General features: G+C 43.0%; 1 protein-coding gene across 6 annotated transcripts; it reads right to left on the bottom strand.

Moving 5' to 3' along the window:
- Nucleotides 1-395: 395 nt before the first annotated feature.
- Nucleotides 396-26,796, bottom strand: LOC147354432 (uncharacterized). 6 transcript variants are annotated; one of them, XM_086353803.1, is made up of 5 exons: nt 26,626-26,796; nt 25,164-25,298; nt 11,858-11,946; nt 9,055-9,178; nt 396-4,824 (listed from the first exon to the last, which is right to left on the bottom strand). In XM_086353803.1, the coding sequence occupies exons 3-5, from the start codon at nt 11,870-11,872 to the stop codon at nt 3,149-3,151; spliced, it is 1,815 nt and encodes a 604-aa protein (XP_086209929.1). In that variant the 5' UTR covers nt 11,873-11,946; nt 25,164-25,298; nt 26,626-26,796; the 3' UTR covers nt 396-3,148. The 6 variants fall into 6 exon arrangements, with proteins under 6 accessions (XP_086209929.1, XP_086209925.1, XP_086209928.1 ...); XM_086353799.1 differs by having other exon boundaries at nt 9,055-9,181; nt 26,762-26,796; XM_086353802.1 differs by having other exon boundaries at nt 26,762-26,796.
- Between the last annotated feature and the right edge of the window lie 1,028 nt (nt 26,797-27,824).

The raw sequence follows: 27,824 nt of genomic DNA, 5'->3' as shown, positions 1-27,824 counted from the left end.
GATGCTTGGGGCTGGTGCACTGGGACGACCCAGAGGGAGGGTATGGGGAGGGAGGAGGGAGGAGAGTTCAGGATGGGGAACACAGGTATACTTGTGGCAGATTCATTTCGATATTTGGCAAAACTAATACAACATTGTAAAGTTTAAAAATAAAATAAAAATTAAAAAAAAAGTGCTTTAGAAAAAAAAATACATCTGGAGCTTTGGAGAAAAAAAGCAATACCTGGGCATTTGTATTTTTCAAAAAAATTCCAAGATAATTCTGTTATGCATCTGGATTTAAAAAAGTGATTACAGGTTTTTCCATTAAATGGCAATTTTGGTGATATAGAATTCTATTATTTTCTGTTGACCAATCATGATACAATGGTATTAAGTGAATAACAGTTACATAATCACAATAGTAAAAGATGTTTATCAGTTTTCACAATCAATAGCATCCAAGATTCAAAAATAATTATAATCGCAAGCCATAATAGGAACATGATTAACCTAACAATATAAAATAATTACCTACAATTTGGGGGATTAAGGAGAGTGATGTGGTAAGCCTAAGTGCATACATGCACATGTTTTTATTGGTCCAGCCAGTCTGTCTTTTGGTTGGTGCATTTAATCAATTTACATTTAAGGTAATTATTGATATGTATGGTACTATTACCATTTTCTTAATTGTTTTGGGTTTATTTTGTGTAGGTCTTTTCTTTCTCCTGTGTTTCCTTCCTAGAGAAGTTCCTTTAACATTTATTGTAAAAGTGGTTTGATGATGCTGAATTCTCTTAACCTTTGCTTGTCTGGAAAGCTTTTGCTTTCTCCATCATATCTGAATGAGTCTTGTTGGTTAGAGTATTCTTGGTTTGTAGGTTCTTCCTTTTCATCACTTTAAATATATAGTGCCATTCCCTTCTGGCTTATATAATTTCTGTTGAGAAATCAAGTTTTTAACCTTATGGGAGCTCCCATTTATGTTGTCATTTTCCCCTTGTTGCTTTTAATATTTTGTCTTAATTTTTGCAGTTTGATTACTATGTGTCTCAGTGTTTTCCTCCTTAGATTTATCTTGCCTGGGACTCTGAACTTCCTGGTAAGCTGACTATATTCTTTGCCATGTTAGGGAAGTTTTCAGTTATTATCTCTTCAAATATTTTCTCTGGTCCTTTCTCTCTCTCTCTTCTTCTGGGAACCCATATCATGCAAATGTTAATGCATTTAATGTTGTCCCAGAGGTCTTAGGCTTTTTTTTTTTTTTTCAATTCCTTTCCCCCCTATATTCTGTTCTGCAGAAGTGATTTCCACCATTCTGTCTTCCAGGTCATTTATCCATTCTTCTGCCTCAGTTATTCTGCTATTGATTCTTTCTACTGTATTGTTCATCTCTGTTGGTTTATTCTTTAGTTCTTCTAGGTCTTTGGCAAACAGTTTTTTGCATCTTCTCCAGTCTATTTCTGAGATCCTGGATCATCTTCATGATTATTCTGAATCATGAATAATCTGGAAGGTTGCCTAACTCCACTTCATTTAGTTGTTTTTTGGGGGTTTTATCTTGTCCCTTCATCTGTGATATAATTCTTCTTTTTCACCCTAATTAACTTAGAGTAATGTGGCTTTTGTTCTAGCTGCTGTGGAATTGTGGTTCTTCTTGTTTCTTCTATATGCCCTCTGGTAGATGAGGCTAAAGGCTTGTGTAAGATTCTTGATGGGAGCGACTGGGTGGGAAAAACTGGGTCCCACTCTGGTGGGCAGGGCCTCACCAAGTAAAACTTTAATCCAATTATCTGCTGATGGGTGGGTGGGGTTGTGCTCCCTCCCTGTTGGTTGTTTGGCCTGAGGCAACCCAGCTCTGGGGTTTATGGTCAGGTTAATGGTGGCCTCCAAGAGGACTAACACCAAGGGGGACCTTCCCAGGCTGCTACTGTCAGTGCCCCTGCCCCCATGGCAAGCCATTTCTGACCCATGCCTCCAGAGAAGACCCTCCAACACTAGAAGGTAGGTCTGGTTCAGTCTCCTGTGGGGGTCACTGCTCCTTTCCCTTGGGTCTTGGTGCATGCCAAGATTTTGTTTGTGCCCTCCAAGAGTGGAATCTGTTTCCCCCAGTCCTGTGGAAGTTCTATAATCAAATCTCGCTGGCCTTCAAAGTCAGATTCCCTGGGTATTCCCAGTTCCTTTGTTAGAGCCCCAGGCTGGGAAGCCTGAGGTGGGGCTCAGAACTTTCCCTACAGTGGGAGAACTTCTTTGGTATTATTGTTCTCCAGTTTGTACGTCACCCACCCAGCCAGTATGGGATTTAATTTTATAGTGTTTGCGCCCCTCCTACCATCTTATTGTGGCTTCTTGGTCTTTGGACCAATGTCCTCCTGCTGATGGCTGTTCAACAGCTAGTTGCGATTTTGGTGCTCTTTCAGGAGAAGATGAACACTTGTCTTTCTACTCCACCATTGTGAACTGTAACTAGCATGCACATTATTTTTTTGTGGCTTCTCTCAAGGATGTATATTCTAAAGTTTAGTGATTTCTCTCCAATATAGACTCTATTGTTGCATAATATTTGAATTCAAGGGAAAGTCTTTACCATGTTTATTGTATTTTGAAGGTGTCAACCCTATATCGTCCCCCAATGTTTACTATATGGGTAAAATCCTTATCACACACTACACTTGTATGCTTTCACTCCAGAATACAGATACCTTTATTTAGTGAAAAGTGAGCAATAATTTGAAACTTTGCCACATTCATTACATTTGTTTTGTATGGACTACTTGGTGAACCTGGAGTTTAAGGCAATAGCTAAAAGCCTTGCAAAACTCAGTACATCTGCAAGCCTGTATGGATTATGGATTATTGATGATTAGGGAGGTGTAAACCCTGAGCAAAAGTTTTCCCACACTCATGGAATTGGTAAAGTTTCTCTCCAGAGTGAATTCTTTGGTGAATCCTGAGGTAGGACTATTGTCTAAAGGCTGTGCCATACTCAATACATTGGTATGATTTCTATCCAGTATGAATCCTCTCATGAAGCCTAAAGTGTGAACACCTGCTAAAAAGCCTTGCCACATTCATTGTTTGTAAAGTCTCTTTCCAGTATGGGTCACCTGGTATTTACTGAGGCTTCAAAGGCTAAAGGATTTGCTACACTACACTTACTACGTTTCTATGATTTATCTCCAGCATGAATTCTTTGGTGAATAGTGATGTCAGACCATTGCTGAAAGGCCTTGCCACATTCAGTACACTTGTATGGTTTCTCTCCAGTATGAATCCTCTCATGATACCTAAGATGCGAAAGCTTGATAAAAGCCTTGCCACATTCAGTACACTTGTATGGCCTCTCTCCAGTATGAATCCTCTCATGATGCCTAAGATATGAAGGCTTAATAAAAGCTTTGCCACATTCATTACATTTGTAAGACTTCTCTCCAGTATGAATTACCTGATGGTAAGTTAGGCTTGAACGATCACTAAAGGCTTTCCCACACTCATTACATTTGTAAGGTTTTTCCCCGGTATGAATTCTCCAATGACCTGCAAGATGTGAATTGCGACTGAAGAACTTGTCACAGACCTCACATTTATATGGTTTCTCTCCAGTATGGATGATTTGATGTCTAGTGAGGTGTGAACTCCGAGTAAAGGATTTGCCACACTTGCTACATTTGAAAGGTTTCTCTCCAGCATGAATTCTTAGGTGAATTCTGATATCAGACCATTGCCTGAAGCCCTTGCCACATTCAGTACACTTGTATGGCTTCTCTCCAGTATGAATTCTCTCATGAAGCCTAAGGTGTGAACGTTTGATGAACGTCTTGCCACATTCATTACATGGGTAAGACTTCCCTCTAGTATGGACTACCTGATGGTTGATTAGGCTTGAACGCAAAATAAAGGCTTTGTCACATGCATCACATTTGTAGGGCTGCCCTCGAGTATGAATTCTTTGATGTTTTAGAAGCTTGGAATTACGGGAAAAAGCCTTGTTGCATTTACTACAATGGTAATCCTTCTCTCCAGTATGGATTACTTGATGGCTCCTGAGGCTTGAACACACCCTAAAGGCTTTGCCACACACATTACATTTGTATGGTTTCTCTCCAGTATGAATTCTCTGATGAGTTTCAAGGTTTGATTTTCTATTAAAATCCTTGCCACACTCATTACATTTGTAAGGTTTCTCTCCAGTATGAATTCTCTGATGAGTTGCAAGGTTCGAACTCTGACTGAAGTCCTTGCCACATGTATCACATTTGTATGGCCTCTCTCCTGTATGGACTACCTGATGTTTAGTGAGGTGTGAGACATGAGTAAAGGTTTTGTCACAGTCATTACACCTGTAAGGTTTTTCCCTATGCGCTTTACGGTCTTTTGTCAGTATTGAAGAATGGATAAAATTATTCCCATACATGTTAGAAGTGTTGGTTTGAACACTCGGAGGAATTCTTTGGAGAGCTGAAATTGAGGAACTATTGTTGATAACATTCTCAACTTGATTACATTCAAAAATTTTCCTTTCCATTCGAAATATCTGCAATTCATCCTGAAAGCTTAATGCAAGTTTATTTTCAATTGCATTGTTTCCTGCATTGCTTCTACCACGTTGATCTTTTCTATCAGTGAGCTTTTCATTATGGATTACAAGCACTCCTTTGTAATTTCTTTCATCATCTTTCCACTGACACTCAAACTCAAGCGTATTGCCTCGTATTTCCCTTAAGTAAAAATCTTGGACTCCATGGCTTTCATGTCTTCCCAAAATCACTGTTTGGAATGTATCTGTTGAGTTAGTGTTCTCCTTTGATTGTAATTTCTTGATAATATGTATGGGAGAGATATCTACAAAATACAAAAAAATCATAGGTATGTTATTAATTATAATTCATAAATATTTTATGTTGAAAACATATTATACCAAAAATAACACTTACACTGAATGTAGTTATGAAACTTCCCAACCATGATCTTCAAATTTTGAGAAACAGTAAAGAAATAGGATTCTTTAATAAATAAAGTATGTTCACATGAAATTCAAACTGATTTTAGCATAGCCTCATTTCAGACACTGTAGGACAAAAACACTCAGGTTGTGTAAACTTATGTTAGCTCTTAAAAAGTGGCTAATCTCATGACCATGAACCCAAAGCATATACATACTGACTGTAACTGACGAGAAACATATTAGACATATTTTCCACATACTTATTATACATAATCTACATACAGTATCTACATCATTACTGTATATAAATTAATACTTAAAATAAGTAATATAATGGTAAATAATCCAAAACAAGCTTATCTAACAAGTAACCTAAATAAATGGCAGTTTAGAATTGCAAAACAAATACAGCACTGAGAAAATAAAGAATTTACTAGGGATATTTAAAAAATGAAGTATTTTCCTGAATTACCTGTTATAAAAGCATCAATATCCATGAAAAACAGGCATTTTATAACATTAACAAGTAAATGTCAGTTATATTGCATAATATGTTCTGAAAGACCATCGACTGTAAATCACAATAAAAATTAATAAACACATTATTCTAGTAACCCTTTCTATTCTAGTAAAGCAACCCTTTACTATTGTAGTAAAACAACCAGTAATAAGTAAACATGTTGTACAACATTATATTCTATGGAATTCTAAACATTCTTCCTTAAGAATAAAGAAGAGAATTTCACCCTGGAAAGGGCACACAATATGAAAACTGTAAAAGGTATTGACATAACTGACTTCTAAAATATTAGGTCAGGAAAATATATAACATTATGAGAAAGATGGAAGGCAAAAGGAGAAGGGGGTGGCAGAGGATGAGATGGTTAGATAGCATCACCGACTCAGTGGACATGAATTTGAGCAAACTGGAAGATATGAAAGACAGAGGAAGCTGGCATGCTACAGTTCATGGGGGTCGCAAAGGGTTGGACATGACTTTGTGAATGAACAACAAAAGAACAGAACCTGAAGAAAGAAGACAAAAGTCACATGATTTCATGATTGCCATTATATAATAACCAAGCAGAGCAATTTCTTATCTATGCAGTGCCCTTTAATTCTCCAGCTTATTGTCCCCAGATATGTAGTATGAAGTGTGTGCCTAAAATGTATATTAACTAAGGTCACAGACTACATTGTTGAGGACAAACTGCAAAATAAAAGCATATAAACTATAATGCACACAAAGGGATATAGCATAACAAAACATGACAAAGTAGATATATATCATTAAACAACAGTAACTTAGAGCTTTTCTATAAAATATGCAATATTATTATATATAAGCTATCTAACAGTACATATTTGTTTTAAAAGCCTGAGGTAAACTACCATTATTTTTCAAATGAGGGCACAAGACTTAGAAGGCTATGTACATAACCCAGAATTACAAAGAAAGTGAAAGAAGCAAGAGCTTGATGCTGGGAGTCCCTGGTGGTCTAGTGTTTAGGATTTGGCACTGTCACTGCTATGGCCTGGGTTTGATCCCTGGTCAGGAAAGTGAGTTCCCACAAGTTCTGAGATGTGGCAAAAATAAAAAAATTTTTAAATGAAAAATAAGTAAAAAGACTCTTTTCAATATACATGTACCCCTATGTTCACAGCAGCACTATTTATTATTATAAATAGCCAGACATACAAACAATCTAAATGACCATCAACACATGAATGGATAAAGATGTTGTGTGTCTACACATATAAATACACACACACACACACACACACATACACACACAAACACTGGAATATTACTCATCCATAAAAAAGAATGAAATAGTACCATTTGCAGCACCATGGATGGACCTAGAGATTATCATACTAAGCAAAATAAGTCAGAAGGAGAAAGACAAATATCATATGATATCACTTGTATGTCCTATCTGAAATGCAGCACAAATGAACTTATCTATGAAACAGAAACAGACTCACAGGCATACAGAAGAGACTTCTGGTGGCCAAGTGTGCATGCATAGGGACAGGTTGGGGGTTTGCAAATAGCAGATGCAAGCTATTATATATAGGACAGATAAAGAACAAGGTCTTACTGTACAGCACAGGGAACTATATTCAATATCCTGTGATAAACACAATAAAAAAAAGAATGTATATATATGTATAACTAAATTACCTTGCTTTACATCAGAAGACAATACAACACTGTATATCAACTATACTTCAATTAAAAAAAAAGTCTCAGGGTGTGTGGGGGGGAAGTTTCTGTCACCAAATAACCCTACTCCATAAGGAGAGTCCCTAGAAGTTGTCTATCCCTTAAAAGTGTTATTATCACAGCAAAAAAATATAGGATAAAATCTCAGATCCTAGGAATGTGTATTTCAAAGGCAATCATCGGAGGCAACTTAAGACAATAGGCAATCAGGAAAAGTCTACATTCCCAGACCAGGTAGAGCAGTGGAAGAGTGATGAAAATACAAGACAGGAGGGGAGGATCCTGCAGGATCTTGAGATGTGCGCTCTCCTCACAGACACTGAGTTAAGAATCTCAAAGGCCGACATATGCTCCCCATGTAGGACCTAGGATCAAAGAGAAGATCTGTCTACTGTCTTTACAGTTCTCCTACATAACAATCCCAGAAGGAAGGGCTGAGGGATCTGAACAGGCAGATGGGGCTTGAGACAGCTCTGTGCAGGTTCTAGGGTGAGAGATAGAATCAGAGAGCACCAGTGGTTTCCTACCTCCTTGACTACGTCTTCCTAGAAGAGTGAGTAGGGATGGAACTAGGACAGGTGCTGAGCGTGGTGCTACAGAGCAGTTCAGCTCTTACTTGCAGGGACCAAGAACTGAGCAGCCAATGAAAGCACACACAGAAGTGGAGATGCAGGGGCAAGAGACCCCTCTGAAAGAGCCCATCCCACGTTCCTCAAAGTCAAGAGATAAAGCTGACAGGAGTCAAATGACAGGCTGTTGTAGATCATATAAAGACCTTGCCTTTGTCTCTGTAGGAGCTGTGGCACCACAGGAGGACGAGATACATTTTACATACTAAAGAATGGGGAGAACAACAATTTCCTCTGAGAGTTTACCAAAAAATAAACTGTTTTCCCACAGAACTCTTCCCCTTGGGGAGAGATTCCCTGAAACTATTAATGGTGCAGTTTCTTCTCCGTTCATCTGAGATCTGACCTGTGTCTACACATGGTACTTTCCACCCCTTTAGTGGTTTTTCCCTTTTTTCTTTTTCTTTTTTGCTATTTTCACTTCCCTCTCCAGGGTCCAGTGCTCTCTTTTCTTTACTCCAAAATGGACATAAGAATAGTCAGGTCAGAAAAAGAAATTATTGCTAATTGCAAGAAAGAAACATCACATGCTATATTGTTTCCAGAACCCCAGCTCTTTGTTCAGCTGAGGAGTGAGGACAATATGGGGCGGTTGTGGAAAACACTTCAATCCACAGCTTGCCTCCTTCTGAATGCACAGGGGAATCGCTTCTTAGCCTTTTGGCTAAGATCAAGTGAATACACAGGGAAGAGTGTAATATGCAGACATCTTGCTTGTAGTAAAAAGGTAAGTGGGACTTCCCTGGTGGCTCAGTGGTTAAGAATCTGCCTGCCAGTGCAGGGGACACAGGTTCAATTCTTCATTCAGGAAGATCCCACATGCCGCAGAGCAACTAAGCCCGTACACCACAACTGCGGAGACCCTGCGCCCTAGAGCCCGCCTACCACAGCAAGAGAAGTCACCACAATGAGAAGCCCGAGCACCGCAACTGGTGAGTAGCCCCTGATCACTGCAACTAAGAAAGACCCAGCACAGCCAAAAAATAATAAATAAAATTTTCAAAACAGGGAAGTGTAGGTTTTAAGTTTGCTACAGGCTTTATGCATTTTCAAGCTCTGGACCCACCCTCGAGGTATCATAACACGGGCAGATCAAAGGAGGAAAGGGCAATTTCAAAGTCCTCATGCCACATTATGAAGCTTTTGGCCTCTGATTCAATAGAGCTTCGAGCTCAGCCAAGCAAGGTAGGGGCTCCAAAAAGGCATATGAGGGAAAATGTAAAGATACCCAAGGACAGATCCCAACTTGAGAGGGAAGTGATCCTCACCCACAGAGAGCAGGTTCCTGTAGGTCTCCAGCATCACGTCCCAGTACAAAGTCCTCTGCGCAGGGGCCAGGCATTCCCACTCCTCAGGAGTGAATTTGATGGCCACATCCTCGACGGTTATCTGCTGCTGAAATGAAAACACATATCATCAATGGGGTCATAAGGAGAGCTCTTATCGTCATACAAAATGAGAAGAAATTGATTCAGTTGAAATGTGTATTCTGACAGATTCATGTAAAGGTATTTAGAGCAAAAGAAGAGATAAGAAAGCCTTCTTTAGCGATCAATGCAAAGAAATAGAGGAAAACAACAGAATGGGAAAGACTAGGGATCTCTTCAAGAAAATCAGAGATACCAAAGGAACATTTCATGCAAAGATGGGCTCGATAAAGAACAGAAATGGTATGGACCTAACAGAAGCAGAAGATATTAAGAAGAGATGGCAAGAATACACAGAAGAACTGTACAAAAACGATCTTCAAGACCCAGATAATCACGATGGTGTGATCACTCACCTAGAGCCAGACATCCTGGAATGTGAAGTCAAGTGGACCTTAGAAAGCATCATTACGAACAAAGCTAGTGGAGGTGATGGAATTCCAGTTGAGCTATTCCAAATCCTGAAAGATGATGCTGTGAAAGTGCTGCACTCAATATGCCAGCAAATTTGGAAAACTCAGCAGTGGCCACAGGACTGGAAAAGGTCAGTTTTCATTCCGATCCCAAAGAAAGGCAATGCCAAAGAATGCTCAAACTACGCACAATTGCACTCATCTCACACGCTAGTAAAGTAATGCTCAAAATTCTCCAAGCCAGGCTTCAGCAATATGTGAACCATGAACTTCCTGATGTTCAAGCTGGTTTTAGAAAAGGCAGAGGAACCAGAGATCAAATTGCCAACATCTGCTGGATCATGGAAAAAGCAAGAGAGTTCCAGAAAAGCATCTATTTCTGCTTTATTGACTATGCCAAAGCCTTTGACTGTGTGGATCACAATAAACTGTGGGAAATTCTGAAAGAGATGGGAACACCAGACCACCTGATCTGCCTCTTGAGAAATGTGCATGCAGGTCAGGAAGCAACAGTTAGAACTGGACATGGAACAACAGACTGGTTCCAAATAGGAAACAGAGTACATCAAGGCTGTATATTGTCACCCTGTTTATTTAACTTATATGCAGAGTACATAATGAGAAACGCTGGACTGGAAGAAACACAAGCTGGAATCAAGATTGCTGGGAGAAATATCAATAACCTCAGATATGCAGATGACACCACCCTTATGGCAGAAAGTGAAGAGGAACTAAAAAGCCTCTTGATGAAAGTGAAAGTGGAGAGTGAAAAGGTTGGCTTAAAGCTCAACATTCAGAAAACGAAGATCATGGCATCTGGTCCCATCACTTCATGGGAAATAGGTGGGGAAACAGTGGAAACAGTGTCAGACTTTATTTTTCTGGGCTCCAAAATCACTACAGATGGTGACTGCAGCCATGAAATTAAAAGACGCTTACTTCTTGGAAGGAAAGTTATGACCAACCTAGATAGCATATTCAAAAGCAGAGACATTACTTTGCCAACGAAGGTTCATCTAGTCAAGGCTATGGTTTTTCCTGTGGTCATGTATGGATGTGAGAGTTGGACTATGAAGAAGGCTGAGTGCCGAAGAATTGATGCTTTTGAACTGTGGTGTTGGAGAAGACTCTTGAGAGTCCCTTGGACTGCAAGGAGATCCAACCAGTCCATTCTGAAGGAGATTAGCCCTGGGATTTCTTTGGAAGGAATGATGCTAAAGCTGAAACTCCAGTACTTTGGCCACCTGATGTGAAGAGTTGACTCATTGGAAAAGACTCTGATGCTGGGAGGGATTGGGGGCAGGAGGAGAAGGGGATGACAGAGGATGAGATGGCTGGATGGCATCACTGACTCGATGGACGTGAGTCTCAGTGAACTCCGGGAGTTGGTGATGGACACAAAGGCCTGGCGTGCTGCAATTCATGGGGTCGCAAAGAGTCGGACATGACTGAGCGACTGATCTGATCTGATGCCTCTCTAATTGCTTTCCCATAGGAGATTACAATGGCCTCCAAATCAATGTGGATTTCTCATTTTTCTGTATGACACGTGAAATACACAAACAGAAATTCAACACTGGGTCATCTATACAAAGGTGTTAAGGAAAGCTCAGAATCTAAAAACTGTGATGATGATTAACAGCAATGACTACAATTTTGAACACTTCCTGTATGTTATGAATTACTCTAGTAATACTAGTGGGAGTAGTAGCAGTCGTTTCTGACTCTTTTGTGATCCCTTGGACTGTAGCCCGCCAGGCTCCTCTGTCCATGGGATTCTCCAGGCAAGAATACTGGAGTGGGTTGCCATTTCCTTCTCCAGGGGATCTTCCCAACCCAAGGATCAAACACAGGTCTGCAGTATTGCAGGCAGATTCTTTACCATCTGAGCTACCACGGAAGCATTACTCTAGATGCTTTTCATGAATTAACTTGTTGTCAATGTAATAACTCATCAGAGAAAGATCCGTTTCCATTTTACAGAGTAGAAAACTGAGTCACAGATGGAATCTAAGGGTACGTGTCAGTGACTAAGAGAAGGCCCTGGGTGAGTGTGAATGAACAGGAATCAAGCAGGCTACTTCTGGAGTCAGAGATTAGCAAGTGCAAAGAAGGAAGGAGAACAGCAGAGACTAACATAACATTGCAAAGTAGCTGTATTCAAAAAAAAAAATTAATTAAAAAAGAAAAGAAAGGAGAAACAGAATAATCAACCAAGAATATGAATTCACCTGAGAAAGAGCCATTCCAGACTCTTCCTCCTTTCACCTTCCTCCTCTTCTGGGCTTCCTCAGGCAACATGAGTCTTCAGAGGTCTATCCTGAAAATTGAAAACATTCTGTTTAATGTTTAGAGTCAACACACCCCCTTCCTGAGCCCCAACCCCGCACACAGGGAAGCCCTCACCATGAGGAACAGACAGTCCTCTGTGGCCACTGTCACAGGAGGGACGCAGAACAGTCAACTCCTGCACAGAGTCCAACACGGGACTTTCCCAAACTTTCCCTCAGATCACACTCCCCTCCTGGTGAGGCTTCATGCACACAGCAGCAGGAGGCACCTCTGCTAACCCCATGATTCCCTTCAGGTCACACAGCAGGCCCTGGTCCAGACCCACTCAGGGCAAAGCAGCCTTACCCTCAGCCCAGATCTCATCCCTCAGGATGGAAGGACTTAAGAGTCCTGATGTTCAATGCTAGATGCACCAAGCACCCTTAAATACCATTGAGGCTGAGCCCCACATGGACTTTTCAAAGGGGAATCTCTGGTCAGGGCACAAATGTATTTGCAAAATGCCTCATGGATGCAATGTGTAGCCTGGATGAGCACCACTCAGTGGAGGCAAGCACAGCATACCTTGCACCTTTTTCTTTTAAAGTTTTACTGAGGTATAATTGACAAATAAATATCATGCATATTTAAGACACACAATGTGACATTCGACATATATATATACGCATATATTGTGAAATAACTACCAAAATCAACTTCTGCATTTTCCTCCAAATAGCTGGAAAAATCCTCCCACACGTTAGTGCATGAATTACCCAGCTCATAAAAACTAAGTATGCCCACAGCCCAGGGTCACTCTCCCCTTCAGAGACAACCATATTCTGCCTATGGAAAGTGTATTTCTCTCAATAAACCTGTTTATCATTCTTGGGGTTCTTGAGGCGAAAATACTGAAGGAGTCTGCCATTCCTTTCTGCAGTGGACCACGTTTCATGAGCACTTTCCACCATGACCCAGGCATCTTGGGCGGCCCGGCACAGCATGGCTCACTCTACTATGTCTCCCTCTTGAATTCTTTCCTGTAGGAAACCAGGGACCCTTACTTGGAGACCTATCCCAAGATTTCCCCTGGGACATGACCATTCTTTCTGCACCCCATTATTCTGCAACAGTACAACATGGTATTTAATAGGAGAGGAAAATGTAGCTAATTGAGAACACTGTATTTTAAAGAGGAAAGAACTGAGCATATAAAAAGGTGTGGGGTGTATGTGAGTGCCCATCTTTGTGTTTCAGAGAGACAATATCACCATGTTTGAATGTTGATCAAAGTAACTTCCAAGAAGTAAAAATACATGATGCCATATGGCCCTGACCTAGACAGTGGAGCTGGCAACCGGGGCACAATTTCAGGGCCAGCAACAGCCAGAGGCAGTTTCAGACTATTAGCAGTCAATTATTAAGGACAGAGCACAGGCCCTAAGGCCAATGGTTGAGGCAGTTAGAAGAGATCTCTTCCCTTTGCTCCAGGAGCTCAATGGAGAAGAAACAGGGTCTTTGAGAAAAAAAGATGGGACAGGCGGAGGTGGACTTTTGAGGAGCTCCATAGGAAAGGTATGGAGCAGACACACAGGGAATGTGAGGGAACAGAGGAATCTGAAGCAAGACCAGTCAGTTCGGGGGTGTGTTTTTCTCCAGCTGTGATGAGCCATACGGGGACAAGGTAGAACTGGTTTGATGGGGGTGTCGGGAGAGCAATGGGTGTGGGGGAGAATCCACGTCCACACACCAGGCCTTCACTTTGGGGCATTTGACTTGCATGACTGTAAGTGACAAGGTGGGTTTGTCTCCATTTTTGGGGGGTGGGGGTGGGGCGTTGCACCAGGCAGCATGCAGGATGTTAGTTCCCTGACCAGGGATCAAACCTGTGCCCCTAAAGTGGAAGCACTGAGTCCTAACCACAGGGAAGTCCCAGGAAGTACAAAGTCTTAAACACTCTTAAACACTTAAACACTCTGCAGAGCCAGGGAAGTCCCTGTTTCCATCATTTAGGGAAAATTACTCAGTCACTAAAAAAAAAAAAAAAAATGCTATTTGCAGCAGCACAAATGGACCTAGAGATTCCCACACTGAGTGAAGTAAGTCAGACAGAGAAAGACAAATATTGTATGATATCAACCATATGTGGAATCTAAAAAAAAGGGCTACAAATAACTTATCCACACAACTGAAATAGTTACAGATGTAGAAAATAAGCTTATAATTATCAAAGGGTAAGAGGGGAGGGATAAACTAGGAGATTGGGACTGACGCATACACACAACTATATATAAAATAGATAACTAATTAAGCCTTAACTGTGTAGCACAGGGAATTAAACTCAGTCTTCTGTGATGACCTACATGGGAAAAGAATCTAAAACAGTGGATGTATGTGTTTGACAATTTACTTTGCTAAACACCTGAAACTAACACAACACTGAAAATCAATCATACCCCAATAAATATTAAAAAACCAGCCTCTGTTGTGGCTCAGATGATAAAGAAAACATATGCAATGCAGGAGACCAGGGTTTGATCCCTGGGTTGGGAAGATCCCCTGGAGGAGAGCATGGCAACCCACTCCAGTATTCTTGCCTGAAGAATCCCACAGACAGAGGAGCCTGGCGGGCTACTGTCCACAGGGTCGCAAAGAGTTGGACACGACTGAGCAACTAAGCACACACACACAGAAATTAAAAATATGGTATACGCTCTTTATGTAGTGAATAAGTAAATGAGATGGACACAAAGTTACACTAGTTTCCACTCTGCCATCGTCTTCACGTTGGGGGACTGACATGGGCAGGGGACCTTTGCCCTGGAGGAGTGAGGACAAGCCGAACAGGAACAGCGGAGGATGGTGGAGCCAAGTGTCCTCCATTTAAACAATGCTCCCTGCCCTCCAAAGGTGCAAAGATCACGTGCAAGTCCAACTAGGATGGCAATGAGCTCATCCCAGTGGTAGCTGCTTGAGGCTGAGCAGACCCATTCTGGCAATAGACAGCTGAAAACTGGGACTTCCCTGGCAGTCCAGTGGTTGGGACTCACCAGCTTTCATTGCTGTGGGCCTGGGTTCAATCCCTGGGGGAAACTAAGGAGCCCACAAGCTGTGCAGTCAAACATAATATAAAACAATCCACAGAAAAAGGAGGAGGCTCTTGGCTGCCTTGACACTTAATCAGGAAAAAGGTTCCTGGAATCTAAGGTTTCTCACTCTGCATTGATACTGTCTGTGTGCTTAGTCGTGTCCGACTCTTACAATCCCATAAACTGTAGCCTACCAGGCTCCTCTGTCCATGGGATTCTCCAGGCTAGAATCCTGGAGTGGGTTGCCATTTCCTTCTCCAGGGGATCTTCCCGACCCAGGAATTGAACCCAGGTCTCCTGTACTGCAGGCAGACTCTTTTACCAACTGAGCTAGCTGAAGAAAAATCACAGCCTGAAATGCTGATGTGACTGGCTTCATTGGGATTGTGCAAACCAACAGTGAGAAGAACAGCAGGGAAGTGGGTGTCTGACAGAATGGTGGAGGAGAAGCTGAGGCCGCTGGGGCACAAAGACAGAAAACACTTTACTTCCTCAGGTCATCTACTGGGGACACCACCATGAGTGCCATTCTAGAGAAGACAATGAAGACATGTGCACAGAGTGTGAGTGGGTGCTGAGTAGAAAGACAAGATCCTTTCTCTAAATGGGGCCCTGATACCTCACCCCCTTCTATTGGGCTAGCTGCTGAGCACTGGTGAGTAGGAACAGAGGTTTTCCTTCACCTCTTTCCTGAGCTTTCCTGCTATCACCAGGGCTCTGAGTTCCCAAACACTGTCCCCCTTCCTGTTTCCTCCCCAGAACACAGCAGCCCTCCTTCTCAAAGAAATACGCTTGTTCCACATTTAGTTTAAAACAGCTTGCCCCTCCGCACCACAGCTTCCTTATGACTGTACTGCATGTGTGTGAGTTCCCAGATGGGCAGACAGAGGCAGCAGAGTGACCACCACTGGTCTGGCAGTAAGACAACAGCAGCTGGGTCTTCCCGAGGCTGATGTCTCTCCGCTGTGACTGCCCCTGATCAGCTGAACAATCTTTCCCCCAGCAGAGTGACCACCACTGGTCTGGCAGTAAGACAACAGCAGCTGGGTCTTCCCGAGGCTGATGTCTCTCCGCTGTGACTGCCCCTGATCAGCTGAACAATCTTTCCCCGAGTCATGAGTCCTCATAGCCCTTCTCCAGTTGGTCCCATCCCCAGCAGGCCCTCGCTGATAACTGTCTGCCATGTGAGTCTTAATACCTATCATTTCCCTTCTGGACTCAAACAAACCTACAGTCTTCCCTGGGGTCTGACACACTCCCCAGAAACAGCAGAGCCATCCCCTTACCTGCTACACAACCCCATCAAACACTCCAAGCCCCCATGACTCATGCATTCACGATGGAATGATACTCATGAAGACCACTAGACGTGATACCACGTTTTCATTCATGGTGACCCCAGTCTGAGCACTGTCACCTCCAAAATCTACTAACAAAACAGAGCTTTGGCCTGTGATGCCAAGGAGACCCCAACGTCTTCCCAGGAAACATTCCAAATTCTTTGTGTCTTCCAAAATGCACCTGAAACTTTGCTGCAACTTTGCCCAAATATCCCAAAATACCAAAGATAACCCACAAAATGACCTCTGAGATGTTCTCTGTAACTACACTATGGGTTGCACAATGATTTCTCCCCCAACAAAGACCCCACACTTCACTGGTGGCTCAGTGGTAAAGAAGTCACCTGCCAATGCAAGAGATATGGGTTCGATCCCTGGGTAGGGAAGATCCCCTGAAGAAGGATATAGCAACCCACACCAGTATTTTTGTCTGGGAAATCCCATGGACAGAGGAGCCTGGTGGGTTACAATCTATGGGGTCACAAGAGTCAGATATGAGTTAGGGACTAAACCAGCACCAAAAGACCTCACAAAATCCACGGTGTGGAGTGAGTGCTGTGGGGCACCTGTTGAATTCACCCCCTGTGCCCCCAGGGCCAAGGCAGCCATCCTCCTGCTCCCAGAGCTTCCTGTGGGCTCCTCTCAGGCTTTGGTTAACAATACAGGATAACATTCCTTTTCCTAATTCTACTTCCTCATTCCTCTTCAGGTGTTATCATGGCTTTCCCTATGAAACCCATGCCTGAAAATCTCAACCTCAAAAAACAAAACCAACAACTCAGTCTCAGCCTCTACGTCCCAGGGAACCTGAGAAAAGACACTATGGCACCAAGCCCGATCCACACAGCCCCACAGCTCCCAGTGAATCCATGTCTAGATGCTCCAGCCAGTACTGAGATGCCCCTTTCCAAAAGTTTCACACACCCCTTGAACCCCAAGCCATGCATGGGACGGGCACTCATACAGCTCACTGGGCTCCTCTGGAGGTCCACACTTGGTGCCATATCCCTCCTGCAGACCCCTAAAGTCTTTCCTCCACTTTTCCGCAGGTCTTGACATTTCTTCCAGGCTTCCCAGGTGGCACTAGTGGTAACAAATCTGCCTGCCAATGCCAGAGATGCAAGAGATGCGGGTTTGATCCCTGGGTGGGGAAGATCCCTTGGAGAAGAAAAAGGCAACCCACTCCAGTATTCTTGCCTGGAAAATTCCATGGACAGAGGAGCCTGGTGGGCTACAGTCCATGGGGCTGCAAAAGAGTTGGACACGACTGAGTGACAGTACACTCACATCTCAGGCATGTATGAACAAATCAGGCTAAAATGAACTCATATGCAGAGGCATTGCAACAGGCATGAACAGTGCTGCAAACAGCAGGACACTGAGCATTCAGTATGGAGATCAAGAAGCGGGACCTCCCTGGAAACCTCACCAGCAACTGGGGACATGATGGAGTCTAGTTTTAAAGGTGCTTGAGGATTGGCTGGATTGTGTTTGGTGAGGAAGTCACCGAGAGAGAGAGAGAGAGAGACAGCCCCGCTCTCACTGTCTCCTGTCCTCCCCACTCAGAGAAAATTGCAAGGTACCCCAGCTCCAAGGCAGGGCCCTCCTTCATGCCCATTCCCACACTCCTAAGCTTCTCTGCATCCTTAGTAAAGTGTAGTCAGTATCCCTGACTCTGAGCAGATGAACTGCTGTAAGGCAAGGATCCCGTTCAAGATGGCAGCTCACCCCAGAAGCACACAATTTGGAAGACCTGGGGGCTATAGTGGAGCAGAGACACAGTGGAATGAACATGGGACACCTCAGGACACTGCATGGGGCATACTGGTTCTGTAGGGCTAAGCCTCAGTGCATATAATTTTGCTCTTATTTTGAGTAAATAAGTAGTCATAGCAGGTTTAGTTCAAGTTGAAATTTCCAGAACAAATATGGGAACTAACCTCATCACCTGCCCAAGCTCCTCATTCTTCCCTGAGGAGTATTCCATCCAATTCTAGTACCCAGCATCTAAATCTTCCCAAAGGGTAGTGTCACAGGTGTCCTGGAAAGAAGACAGAGACCAGGCACCCTCCAATGGAGGGGAAACAGGAAAGACCCAAAATAATCAATGAAGAGCATTTCTGATAGAGGAGACCCATGTGGGAGCAATAAAACCTGGGTCATGAGACACAGAATGTCAGGTGAAGGGAACTTCAGAAGATGAGCAGGAGAAGGTGGGGAGACAGCTCTGGCCAAGACCCAAAGGAGGAGAAAGGGCCAGAGCAGCGATGCTTTAGAGACAAAGGGTCAAGCAGGAGGTGAGATCTGAGACAGAAAAGCTGTTGATGTTTGGGAGCAGAGAAAAGGTGAATGTGACCAGGGCAGAGGGAACTGTGAGAAAAGGGTCAGCTCCCAGGATGCAACTGGAGACATCTGGTTAGGAGCTCATGGCTCATGTTGTAATAGATTACATGAAACCAAAGAAAAGGGAGTATGAGACTAACTAGGTGAAATCAGCTTCCAACTCTTTGGGAGACAGTCTAAAATTCTTTACTAGTTACCAAATAATATTTCCAATATATAAGATAAAAGAAGAAAGTCACAGGCTTTCTCTAAACCAGAAACAAATTTAAAAGGGAAATAATTTGTAATAGGGGGAAAAAAAAAAAAAAAAAAACCCAAACCGTACAAAGGGATGTCCATTGTGGTCCAGTGGCTAAGACTTGGAGCTCCCAATTCAGGGAGCCTGGATTCAGTCCCTGGTGGGGGAAATTAGATCTTATGTGCTAATAGTTCACAACTAAGAGTTCACATACTGCAAAGAAGACCAGGCACAACCAAATATATATATATATATAACACATACACATCCTACACACACATATATATCCTACACAATTTTGTGTGTGTATATATATATATATATATATACACACATATACATACACACACACACACACACACACATTATATATATATATATATATATATATATATATATATATATATATATACACACACACACACTACACTCTATTGGGTCTCTGGGTCCTAGTGTGCACAAGGTTTTGTTTGAGCCCTCCAAGCGTCTCTGGCCGGCATGGCATTTGATTCTAAATGTGATTTTGCTCCTCCTATCGTCTTGCTGGGGCTTCTCCTTTGCCTTTGGATGTGCAGTATTTCTTTTTGGTGGGATCCAACATTCTCCTATCGATGGTTATTCAGCAGCGAGTTATAATTTTGGAGATCTCAAAGAAGATGAGTGTACATCCTTCTACTCTGCCGTCTTTAAGCGGTTTTGCATAGGAACTTGGAATGTTAGGTCCATGAATCAAGGTAAATTGCAAGTGGTCAAACAGGATACGGCAAGACATTTTAGGAATCAGTGAACTCAAATGGACTGGAATGGGCAAATTTAATTCAGATGACCATTATATCTACTACTGTGGGCAAGAATCCCTTAGAAGAAATGGAGTAGCTCTCATGGTCAACAAAAGGATCCAAAATGCAGTACTTGGGTACAATATCAAAAATGACAGAATGACCTTGGTTCATTTCCAAGGCAAACCATTCAGTATCACAGTAATTCAAGTCTATGCCCCAATCAGTAATGCTGAAGAAGCTAAAGTGGAACAGTTCTATGAAGATCTACAAGACCTTCTAGAACTAACACCCCAAAATGATATTCTTTTCATCATAGGGGACTGAAATGCAAAAGTAGGAAGTCAAGAGATACCTGGAGTAACAGGCAAATTTGGCCTTGGAGTACAGAATGAAGCAGGGCACAGGCTAAGAGAGTGTTGCCAAGAGAACGCACTGGTCATAGCAAACACCCTCAGAAACACAAGAGAAGACTCTACACATGGACATCACCAGATGGTCAACACCAAAATCAGATTGATTATATTCTCTGCAGCCAAAGATGGAGAAGCTCTATACAGTTAGCAAAAACAAGACCGGGAGCTGACTGTGGCTCAGATCATGAACTCCTTATTGCAAATTCAGACTTACATTGAAGAAAATAGGGAAAACCACTAGACCATTCAGGTATGACCTAAATCAAATCCCTTATGGTTATACAGTAGAAGTGACAAATAGATTCAAGAGACTAGATCTGATAGACAGAGTGCATGAAGAACTATGGATGGAGGTTCCTGACATTGTACAGGAGGCAGTGTTCAAGACCACCTCCAAGAAAAAGAAATGCACAAAGGCAAAATGGTTGTTTGAGGAGGCCTTACAAATAGCTGAGAAAAGAGAAGCTAAATGAAAAGGAGAAAAAGAAAGATATATCCATTTGAATGCAGAGTTCCAAAGAATAGCAAGGATAGATAAGAAAGCTTTCCTCAGTGATCAATGCAAAGAAACAGAGGAAAACAATAGAATGGGAAAGACTAGAGATCTCTTCAAGAAAATTAGAGATACTGTTGGGAAGCTCAGTACAAAATAGCCGGTTGGAGGAAGTCCTTGGGAAAATGGCAAAGGGCCAGAAATACCCCGGCTTGCTGTACTTGGGCAAAAAAACATCTCCTGCCTTTGGATATGCCTGGCGCCAAGATTTAATAATAAATATTAAAGATGTTGCTTGAAAAAACGGGTTATGGGATAAGCACATGGGTCACATAGAGCGCGCTGTCCTTAAAATACTTTTACTGATTAGGTGTTAACCCCGTACGCGCTCTGCTGGCTGTATACTCTAAGCTCTTTGTTCCTACTTCTATAAAAAGGCTTGACTACAAAAATAAACTTGTCAGTCTATTACAAGAGACTGGCCAAGTGTCCTTCTTTCAAGTTCGTCACTTCCAAGTCCCGGGAAAAAAATCCCCAACAGATACCAAGGGAACATTTCATGCAAAGATGGGCTCCATAAAGGACAGAAATGGTATGGACCTAACAGAAGCAGAAGATATTAAGAAGAGGTGGCAAGAACACACAGAAAAACTATACAAAAAAGATCTTCATGACCCAGATAATCATGATGGTGTGATCACTCACTTAGAGCCAGACATCCTGGAATATGAAGTCAAGTGGACTTTAGGAAGCATCACTATGAACAAAGCTAGTGGTGGTGATGGAATTCCAGTTGAACTATTTCAAATCCTAAAAGATGATGTTGTGAAAGTGCTGCACTCAATATGCCAGCAAATTTGGAAAACTCAGCAATGGCTACAGGACTGGGAAAAGTCAGTTTTCATTCCAATCCCAAAGAAAGGCTGCCGGGGTCCAGCCCCAGCAGGATCCAAGGGAACTCTCTGGATGAATGGCGTCGGCGAGAGAGACACAGGTCTTATAATGGACTAGAGAGAGATGACACGGGCCTTATAATGGACTGGGACCTGGTGGTCCAGGGTCAAAAATAAAAATAAAAAATAAAGAGAAAGAATAAGGGAGAGAGAAAGAGGCTGATATTCCTTGGTTTACACAGAAAGCCAATAAAGCCCCTGACACGGGACTTGCTCTGTTCACGGAGGCCTCAGGCGCCCTCTTGATGGGGTGAAGACACAGAGCGCCTTCTCAATTGGGTGGAGATGCAGAGCACCTCCTTGATCGGGTCTTAGAAGCCCGGGCAAAAAAGTGAACTCAGAGGGCCTCTGTGCTCTAGGGAGTCAGCCTGAAAAAGAAGAGAGAGAGAAAGAAAGAAAGACACAGAGACCAGAGCTCTGGTGAAGTGGGATCCGCAACTTTATTTTCAAAAGGAACTTTTATACTCTGAGTTACACATTTCTCAAAGTAAAAGATACAGAGTCAGCTCAACATTCCATCAATTTTATCTTTATCAAAACCAGGACATTTTCTGTACACCTTTTCATAAACAAAGGTCTTATGTTATGTCTGGCCCTGTGGCCTGTTAACATTTCATGACTCTTTTCTGATAAAGGTTGACCAGCCAGAAAACTTGTTTTCCCTTAAAGTGTTTTTTTCTTTATTTCTCCCAGCCTCAGAAAGTACTAAATAAAGTTACATTTTCAGGGAGTGAAGGTGTAGTGGGTCACAACAAAGAAAGAACTTATTAGCTCAAAGGTCTGATGTGGTTAATACCAAGGCTACTACTTGTTTTTCTTACATTCCAACTACATTAACTAATGCACTCCCAGGTGCACAATGGATAATGGATATGGGAACTGGAAATGGATATGCAGCAAGCATTGGCCCAGTAATGAAGCCCTTTACCAGTACTATTCTAATAATTTTTCATCCTTCCAAGGGCTCTATGCTCATTAGGACTTTTAGAATGCTTAGGCTTCCCGTGCCTTTCATGGCTGGGGAGTTGTGAGCAATCATGTACGTTAGTTGCAAGGGTATGGATAAACCTGCCAAGCAAGCTAAAATGCTAACAGAGAGGTTAGAATTGAAATACTCCTTTCAAACCCAGGAGACTTATAACTAGAGCCCTAAGTTGATTTTTTTTTTTTTTTTTCAGAGAAAGGTGGTTGGGGATAGCCCCCTGTTAATGTCAGAAGAGTTGGTAAAAGACATAATATAGTAAACAGTAGACAGACAGACTTTGGTTTTGGGGTAGATGCTCGGGCAGGTCCAGGGAGTCCCTTGAGTCCTGATCCGCCTTGCCTGTCAGGTCTCTTCCGCATGACCTTGTCATGGGTGGGATCTCCTGTGCTGGCTCCCGGCAAAAGGCAATGCCAAAGAAAGTTCAAAACTGCACAACTGCACTCATCTCATATGCTAGCAAAGTAATGCTCAAAATTCTCCAACCCCAGGCTTCAAAAGTATGTGAACTGTGAACTTTCAGATGTTCAAGCTGAATTTAGAAAAGGCAGAGGAACCAGAGGTCAAATTACCAATATCCTTTGGATCATCGAAAAAGCAAGAGAATACCAGAAAAATATCTACTTCTGCTTTATTGATTATGCCAAAGCCTCTGACAGTGTAGATAACAACAAACTGCAGAAAATTCTTAAAGAGATGGGAACACCAGATCACTTCACTTGCTTCCTGAGAAACCTGTATGCAGGTCAAGTTAGAACCGGACATGGAACAACAGACTGGTTCCAAATTGCAAAAGGAGTACGTCAAGGCTGTATACTGTCACCCTACTTATTTAACTTATATACAGAGTACAGCATGAGAAATGCTAGCCTATATGAAGCACAAACTGGAATCAAGATTGCCAGGAGCAATATCAATAACCTCAGATATGCAGATGACACTACCCTTATGGCAGAAAGCGAAGAACTCAAGAGCCTCTTGATGAAAGTGCAAGAGGAAAGTGAAAAAGTTGGCTTAAAGCTCAACATTAAAAAACAAAGATCATGGCATTTGGTCCCATCACTTCATGGCAAATAGATGGGGAAACAATGGAAACAGTGACAGACTTTATTTTGGGGGGCTCCAAAATCACTGTAGATGGTGACTGCAGCCATGAAATTAAAAGATGCTTGCTCCCTGGAAGAAAAGCTATGACCAACCTAGACAGCATATTAAAATGCAGAGACATTACTTCGCCGACACAGGTCTGTCTAGTCAAAGCTATGGTTTTTCCAGTAGTCATGTGTGGATGTGACAGTTGGATTATAAAGAAAGCTGAGCATAGAAGAATTGATGCTTTTGAACTGTGGTGTTGGAGAAAACTCTTTAGAGTGTCTTGGACTGCAAGGAAATCCAACCAGTCAATTCTAAAGGAAATCAGTCCTGAATATTCATTGGAAGGACTGATGTTGAAGCTGAAACTCCATTACTTTGGCCACCTGATGCAAAGAACTGACTCATTAAAAAGACTCTGATGCTGGGAAAGATTGAAGACAGGAGGAGAAGGGGACAACAGAGGATGAGATGGTTGGATGGAATCACCAATTTGATGGACATTAGTTTGAGCAAGCTCCAGGAGTTGGTGACAGATAAGGAAGCCTGGCGTGCTGCCGTCCATGGGGTCTCAAAGAGTCGGACTGACTGAGTGACTGAACTGAACTGATAGCCTACACAATTATATATACATACATATATATATAGCGTGTCAGACTTTATTTTTCTGGGCTCCAAAATCACTACAGATGGTGACTGCAGCCATGAAATTAAAAGACGCTTACTCCTTGGAAGGAAAGTTATGACCAACCTAGATAGCATACTGAAAAGCAGAGACATTACTTTGCCAACGAAGGTTCGTCTAGTCAAGGCTATGGTTTTTCCAGTGGTCATGTATGGATGTGAGAGTTGAACTGTAAAGAAGGCTGAGCACCAAAGAACTGATGCTTTTGAACTGTGGTGTTGGAGAAGACTCTTGAGAGTCCCTTGGACTGCAAGGAGATCCAACCAGTCCATTCTGAAGGAGATTAGCCCTGGGATTTCTTTGGAAGGAATGATGTGAAAGCTGAAACGCCAGTACTCTGGCTACCTCATGCGAAGAGTTGACTCATTGGAAAAGACTCTGATGCTGGGAGGGATTGGGGGCAAGAGGAGAAGGGGATGACAGAGGATGAGATGGCTGGATGGCATCACTGACTCGATGGACGTGAGTCTCAGTGAACTCCGGGAGTTGGTGATGGACAAGGAGGCCTGGCGTGCTGTGATTCATGGGGTCGCAAAGAGTTGGACACGACTGAGGGACTGATCTGATCTGATATATACAACCTACACCATTTTATATATACATATATATATATTAGCCTACACCATTATATACACACACATATATAGCCTACACAATTATATATATATATATCCTACACAATTCTGGTGTCAAAGTCAGAAAATATTATGAATATAAATTTAGAAAATCACATGAGCCGATTACAGGATGCCCAGCAATTTCAGCAAAGCAATTCAGAAGTTATTATTTATAGGAAAGTAGAACTTGAATGATAAGATTTAGTTCAAGCTAAAAAAAGAACAATGAAAAAAATTACCAGAAAAAGGAGTTGTAATTTTCCTTTAAATAGGCACCATGAAGTGACAATTTTCTCTTGCTCCAAACATACACCCTATTCCATGTCTCTGGTTGAAGGATTGCAAATGGAAGTTATCTTCTGATAAAAATAAATCTAAAACAACACAAGCATTAGATAGTAGAATTTTGCAATTCTCATCATATATACAAACTTTTAAATTTATTAGACTATAAAGTCATGATATCACAACAATAGTTTATATCCATTTATATCCAAATTCATATCCAACCGACTCACATGGGTCCAGGTCACTCCTCTTTCTTCACTAATACGCGTTCCCCTCTGTCATTCTGTTTATCTATTTCTTTTTTTCCTCTCTCTCTCTCTGTGTCCTTTTGTTCCCCTCTGCTCTGGGCTGTTACTGCCCTTCTATTTCTCCTCTCACACCAGCCCTGCCCACTCTGCCACTCAGTACTTCTCTGTTGCTCTTTTTCCCCCAGCCTGACTGTCCTAAATCTCCAAGTATTAATATTTCTGCCTCTTTCTTCTCCCATCTGAGCTTCCTCTCCTCTCCCTCCCTCTTATCCCTTTGACATTCCCTCCTCACCGCCCGCCCCCCCCTCCAGCCGTCCCGCCCCGCATCCTTGGGGGCAGATTTCCGTTCAGGTCTCCTTCTGTCCCAGCACCATCATGGCTCCAAGTCTCACCCTCTGGCCTGCCCCATCAGAATGACGCGCTTCACCACTGCTTCCCCGCTGCTACTGCTGAGCAGGGGCCCCTCTCCTATTCTGCTCACCTTCATTTCTCCGGAGATCCTGCTTTTCTCTAAATTTCTTTTCCCACCCGCTACCTTCAAGGCTTATTCTCTTTCATGAAGGTGTCTCCTCCAAGTTCCCCACCAATCCTCTTCATTGCCATCGCTTCTCCCTCATGCTTTTCTCAACTTTATATTTCTCTCGGAGTCGCTGTCTCTGCTTCTCCTGACCCCCCTCGCCCACTATTTACAGGGATGGCGACTGAATAAGAAGTCCCCTCTCCCGCAGGAGCCTATTTTCCAGAGGGTGGAATTTGGAACCGAAGACCATGGGTGTCTCATGGCTGACCCAGGTCACCTCTGCCAACACGGGTTTAGAGGAAAGGTCACTATGAAGGGAACGCCTGCGGGGCAGAAGGACCGGCCTGAGGAGACTCGAGGACAGCGGGGCTGGGGGGAGGGGGTGTCTCAGGACGGGGACAGGACGCGGCCTCTCCGAGAGTAGGGTGGCCGGGGCTGACCTCAGGGGCCGAGAGAGCGAGGCTAGGGGCGGTGGTGCGAATAAATCCACCTCATGGGAGGGAATTTTATGCGGTGCAGGAGGGGCAGAGGGGTCAGTGAGGTCAGCGAAAGGTTTTAAGCTGGAAAGGGGTGCGAAAGGCAGCGTCTAAGCAGACCGAAGGCAGGAACCGGCTCCAGAGCGACTTTAAACCGAAAGGTAAGTACCTGGGGAGACGCCTTAATTTGCTGGGGGGTTGTGGGGCGGGCAAGGGGATTCATGGTCTGTAGCGACCCTGAGACCCTGGGTACAGAAGAAAGGAAACTGCGAGGCTCAGATTTGACTAAAAAGACGGAAACTCACGCTGCACAGCGAGACCTCTCAGCTTCCGGGTGTGTGAGAAACTGCGCGCACCAGGAGGGAAAAGGCCGAGCGGCCTGGGGGGCGGGGCCTAGGCGGGGCGAGGCTGTAACGGGGCGGGTCGTGGACAGAATCGGGCCGGCGTGGGGACCCCGGGCGCGGTGGGCGGGGCTTGCCTGGGTGGGGAGGCGGGGCCTCGAGGCGCGGTGGGCGGGGCCATCGGAGTGGTAATCATTGACAGGCCAAAGAATGGAATTTTGGACAGTCTGTGTCTGGCTTTTCCCCAAGTAAACAAGGGACCAAGCGGGAGTCTTAAATCAGTGATAATGGGGAAGGGTGGGTCTTGACAGTAAGCCATTTCCTGGAACTTGAAATCTTTAACCTTTGCTATTTTCCACAATTAGAGGGTCTGAAGTAAGCTTCAACTCTGTCACCATAAACTGTAACAACAGGCAAGAGTCAAAAATGATAAATACACATGCTATAGCTGAAAATGGAACATTAGGAATATTAAAGTAATAATAATAAGACAATAACAAAGGCCCAAGAACCTTGGCATATATACCTCTGAATGATGCTGAAGGGTCCTGCGTGTCTATATGTGGCTGTGTTGTGTATGGTCTTGTCACATCCTAGAGACCAGTACGTGTTGAAGGAATTTTGCTCTAAATCATTAAGTCAAGTCAGAGGTCTGGGTTGCTCTTAAATTGAATAAGAACCCAGAGGTTATATTGATGCCAAAATCTTGGCTCTCGGTGCCCTAAGGCCAAACTGAAACGTGGACACAAGAGTTATGGAGGAGAAGAAACAGTAGCTTTATAACTTTTCCAGACAAAGTGGGGATACAGTAGCCTAGCACCTCAAGAACTGTGCCTGGTGAGCAGGGAGCAGGGAGAGTTTATATAGTCAGGGGAGGATATGTAATAAGGATCAGCAGAAATAGTCTTGCTGTCTTCTTTCTTCTTCAGAGTTTCAAAACAGTGGGGTTGTTGACAAGATTAGGGTGTTATTAGTGAAAGTCGCTCAGTTGTGTCCAACTGTTTGCACCCCATGGACAATGCAGTCC

Source organism: Bos grunniens, chromosome 18 (genome assembly GCF_055505025.1).
Source record: "Bos grunniens cultivar Pamir isolate PY7600 chromosome 18, Bosgru_T2T1.0, whole genome shotgun sequence".
NCBI lineage: Eukaryota > Metazoa > Chordata > Mammalia > Artiodactyla > Bovidae > Bos > Bos grunniens.
The sequence above is the reverse complement of the archived record's forward strand: the minus strand, read 5'-3'. Positions and strand labels throughout refer to the sequence as shown.

Bases quoted from the DNA above. Each gene is read 5' to 3' on its own strand.
- LOC147354432 (XM_086353799.1), bottom strand. The intron at 4,825-9,054 runs GTGAGGATCACT...TGTATTTTGTAG, and splicing joins CAGGAACCTGCTCTCTGTGG to ATATCTCTCCCATACATATT.